This window comes from Mus caroli, chromosome 18 (genome assembly GCF_900094665.2).
Source record: "Mus caroli chromosome 18, CAROLI_EIJ_v1.1, whole genome shotgun sequence".
NCBI lineage: Eukaryota > Metazoa > Chordata > Mammalia > Rodentia > Muridae > Mus > Mus caroli.
Window position 1 is genome coordinate 70338518 of NC_034587.1, and position 4790 is coordinate 70343307.

Here is a 4790-nt window from a genome sequence, read left to right on the forward strand (position 1 = left end):
CCACCATCATCATCACCACCACCACCACCACCACCACCACCACCACCACCACCACCACTACCACCATCATGACCACCATTGACTAAAGACAGAATTTACGTGAGAGTTACATTCTGAACATGACTAGCTTCATGCACTGTTAGCTGGGACGTGTGCACCCCAGTAGATGATTATCATGCTCTTTGGGACAGGTACCTAGCTTGTGCATTTCTATATGGCAGCCTCGGGGGGAGGGTTTAGCTGGAACAAGTCCTCACTACATTTTAGTTACCTTGATTTAAACCTGAATACACGCTGAATAGGATAATGCACAGAGCACTATGCTAAGGCAATTTACACAAGTTGCTTCTGCTAAAATATATTTTTGAATGCCTCACAAAATGATCAGTGCTGTCTCCTTCTGGACAAGTCCTTGTGACCCAGTTCTAGCTGCTTCTTTTCCTTTGGGGGGGCCCCCCCCCCCCCCCCGCCACGTGCTCCTTGCTTTCCCTGGACAGGACTGTAAGGTGCTGATATAAAAATCTGTGTACCAAGGTCAGGGGACTGGGTTGGCTGCCTATCTCTGGGTATGCCCTTTCTTGCCTGAGAAGGCAGATATGCAGAGTAAATCATTTATGTGGAAGAAAAGAAGGTGATGGACTCTCAGGGAAGAGCTAAGAGATGAGAGAAGGTGCAGGGAGAGTGGAGAGGGTGTTGGGGGTGGGGGAGACTCAGGATCTTTATTTCCTTGATCTGTAGGAGAAATGCAGAAGGGAGAAGAGAGATGGTGAGTTATGAAGGGCAGGAGGGAGAGGAGAGAGGGACAGAAGAGGAAGATGAGGAGAGAGAGAGAAGAAAAGAAGGAGAGAGAGAAGAAAAAGAAGGGAGAGAGAGAGAGAGAGAGAAGAAAAAGGAGAGAGAGAGAGAGAGAGAGAAGAAAAAGAAGGAGGGGAAGACCAGGCGTGGTGGCGCATGCCTTTAATCCCAGCACTTTGGAGGCAGAGACAGGCATATTTCTGAGTTTGAGGCCAGCCTGGTCTACAAAGTGAGTTCCAGGACAGCCAGGGCTATACAGAGAAACCCTGACTCAGAAAAAAAAGGAAGAAGAAGAAGGGGGGAAGGAGGAGAAGGAGAAAGGAAGAAGGAGGAGGAGAAGGAAGGGAGAGAGAGAGGGAGACAGAGGAAATGGGAGGGAAAGGAAAGGTGAGAAAGCAAGAAGAAAAAAAAGAAAACAAAAAAAGTAAAAATGGAAAAAAACAAAAAAGACCAAAAAACAAAAAACAAACAAACAAAAAAGAGCTGAGAAAGCAGGAAATCTTTAGGCGATGTCAGGAAGCAGCTTCCAGACAGACTGAAAGGAAAGTCAAGGTGTCTAAGGCCGTGTCTGTGTATTGAATAAAGAGACAGGACCTTGGCAATGATGTCCACCCTTTAATGTATAACTAGTGATGACTGTGGTCCACTCAGATGGAGGTCTGATGATGAAGACCTGGCTCTGTTTTCTGGTTATGAAAACCCACAGGAGGACGACAGCGTGCGGTATTCGGCCTTTGTCCTCTTTGGGCAGTTGGCCTCGTTTGCTGGGTGGAGGTGGAAGAAATTTTTCACTCAGCAAGTTAACCAGACCCAAGATTCGCTCTTAAGTCATTTGCAGGATGAAAGTCCTAAGGTTGCCAAGGTGAGACTGAAATTCTTCTCTCACAATGTGAAATCTTGGCTGTCCCTAGAGAGGGGGTGGTGGAAGCTTTGCTAAGTGGAGAAGCCAGGCCCTGGGGTTCCTGCCAGTTAGAATGGCCGTCTATGTAAAGCTGGGCAAAGGGGCCTCCAGTGGACCGTCTTGCCCGCTTGCTCTTTGACTTTCCTCTGCTTTTACCCAACTCCTGCCAGTGCTAGACGGAGAGCTAAGAAAGGCCAGGTCTCCAGAAGATCATGAGGCTGGTTGAATTCTTCAGAATCACCGGGTGCAAGGAGCTCTACCACATCCCTTTGGGAGAGGGGAGCGGGAGGGAGGAAGAGAGATCGTGGGTGCAGTGTAGGGGCTGTGTACATCGCAGAGCCGAGCCCTCTGCCTGTGCCGCAGACCAAGTCATGGTTGTCTCATGAGCAGAACTCCTATTAGATTCATTCACGAATGACCCAAGAATTACTTTCCCAGCCTCAGTGGCCCTGACGGTAGTCGGGCTGTGTTTCTTCAGAATCACCTGTCCAGCCCGGGATTCTAGAATTTTCTAATAGTTTAAGCAATCGGACAGCCATGTCATTTCCCCCAGGCTTGCAAAATGACTGTTCGAGCCTGTGTCCCGTATCTGAAACCCAGAAAGGAGCCGAGTTTCCAAAGTGAAGAAGATCAGAAGAACCGCAGGCTTTCCCGGCAGCTGGTGAGTGAGCCAAGGCAGGAGAGAATTCTCCTGGGGGTCTCTCGCCTTCGGGCCCGTAACACTGGAAGTGGCCCAGTGCATCAGAAACTTACCTCCCATCACCCCCTAAAATAACTCAAGCTAGCATTATAACTGCAATGGATCCGCAACAAGATGTAGATGGCAGGGTGCCTGCAAGATGATCCACACACAATATTATTGTTGGCTCAGTTCAAGTCATTGGCTGTTTTCACTCCTGCCTCTGTTGCCAGTATCCTGAACGGCAACCACCCCCTCACGTGTACCTTTTTACATTTCTAATTTCAGAGCCACTGCCATCCAGAGGTCCTGCTGTTCTTCTATTCGAATAAAATCCTGTAAAGTCCGGAGCAGCAGAGAAAGTGGCCCGTGTGAGTGCCCTGCCCAGGCATGGTTCTTCCTCTGTTCGGTCTCATAGGATACCTCTTTGACTCTCAAGTGATTGTTATGGAAAAGAGGATGTCAGAGAGCAACTGAGGGCAGAAAAGTCACCCTGGAAGTGTATCTCTGCCCCTGAAGTAAAATTCTATGCACTCGCGTGCACACATATATGCACATGATTGTGGAGGTCACATACTGTTCTTCAGTCACCACTCACCTTTCCATTGAAACAGGATCTTTAATTGGCTTGGAGCTTGCTGATTAGACTAGGCGTGGTGGCTGGTGAGCCAGCACTGGGATTATAACTACACTCCAGTGAACCAACTTTGTTTTTGTTTTTGTTTTGTTTTTTTAATATGCATTCTGAGAGCCGAATTCAGGCCCCTCCACCTACTTGTACTGACTAGGCCATCTCCCCAGCCCAATAAATGCACACGTCCTTAAAACATTCAACATACTTGATGTCCTAAAAGCTCCTTTCTCAGTTCCTCTTTGTCAGGTGACACACATTTCTAATATGTAACCTCTGAGGCTTGGGAAAATCATTGTTACCTTAAGCATTTAAAAAATGTATTTTTTTTTTGATACTTTGCTATTTGCTACCGACCAAGAGACCAAGAAGCTGGCTTACAACATTGTCTTTTAATATCTGATGATCTTAAAATGTCATTGCCTGAAAATCATCTTTAAAAAGAATGAGAAGAAATGTTGCTGAAGCTCTACGCCATCTACAGGGTGATGATAACGTACAGAATAAAAACTGCAACGTTTACTGAGAGTGCTTACAACTCATTGGGTACTGTGGTGGTTCGAATGAGCATGGCCCTCTAGGCGCACATATTTGAATGCTTGGTCCCTAGTTAGTGGAACTGTTTGGGAAGGATTAGAGGGTGTGTCTTTGTTGGAGAAGGTATATCAGTGGAGATGGAATTAGAGACTTCAAAAGCCCAAGCAAGGCCCAGTCTCTCTCTCCCCCACCTCTTGTTATCTCTCTCTCTCTCTCTCTCTCTCTCTCCCCCTGCCTATTGCCTGCAAGATGTAAAGCTCTCAATTAGTGCTTTCAGCACCATGCCTGCCTACTCCTGCTATGATGATAATGAATTAACCTTCTAAAGCTGTAAGCCAGCCCCCAATTAAATGTTTCCTTTTATAAGAGTTGCCTAGGTCATGGTGCCTCTTTGGAGCAATAGGACAGTAAGATTGGCACTAATAACTTTTTGAAGATAACATCAATGCAACAACTGTATGCAACAGGTACTATTATTTATTTATTGGGAGTGGACATGTGTCATGGTGTGTGTGGAGATTGGGTGACAACTTGAGAGGGTCAGTTCTCTCTTTCCACCATGTGGGTTCCAGGGATCCAACTCACGTGGTCAAACCTGGCAGCAAGCACCTTTATGTGCTGAGCCATCTTGCTGACCCCAGTGATAGATGCTATTCTAGTTTTCTCTTCATGGAGGAGAACACAGAGGAAACCAAGTAACTTGCCCAAGATAAATCGTCGAAGTAGAACTTAAATCCACATGATCTGAGTTCTGGGACTGAGGCTCCTGGAATAATTCTCCATGGTTAAACATGTGAGAAATAAAACTATGGACACCACCACCTGCTTCTGCTTTTCCAGTTAACCAAGGTAACTTTTACTCTGGTCTGCACACACTAAGACCATATATTCAGGGGTCATTTCTAAAGTTCACTATGCATCCATTCCAAATCTACACTGAATGACTTGAACTCAATATATACTCTTGTTAACAATTTCTTGACAAATGCACCCACGTTTTGATGGCCCATCTTCGCTCATCTGAAGGGTCTCATCGCTCATAATCAGTTTTCATCCATGTGCAGCAGCATGCCAGGTACAGCAGTGTAATGTGCATCCTTCTAGTTCTAGCTATTGGGAGAATAAAGTGGAAAGGTCACTTGAAGGCGTGAGTTCAAGACTAGCCTGGGTATTAATATTAAGTCTCGGGCTGGAGAGATGGCTCAGCGGTTAAGAGCATTGACTGCTCTTCCAGAGGTCTTGAGTTC

The 4790-nt window shown here is 46.3% G+C and overlaps 1 protein-coding gene across 5 annotated transcripts in view; it reads left to right on the forward strand.

The window, feature by feature from the left end:
- The window catches only part of Mro (maestro), a 21551-nt gene extending 17650 nt beyond the window's left edge, over positions 1–3901 (forward strand). For 4 of the 5 annotated variants that reach the window (XM_021150832.1, XM_021150834.1, XM_029471778.1 and 1 more), the window contains 3 exons: positions 1502–1657; positions 2250–2357; positions 2664–3901. In XM_021150832.1, coding sequence (XP_021006491.1) covers positions 1502–1657; positions 2250–2357; positions 2664–2717 — 318 coding nt within the window. In that variant the 3' untranslated portion in view covers positions 2718–3901. The remainder of the gene's footprint in view (positions 1–1501; positions 1658–2249; positions 2358–2663) is intronic. The other variant, XM_021150835.1, reaches the window with a different exon arrangement.
- Positions 3902–4790: the final 889 nt, after the last annotated feature.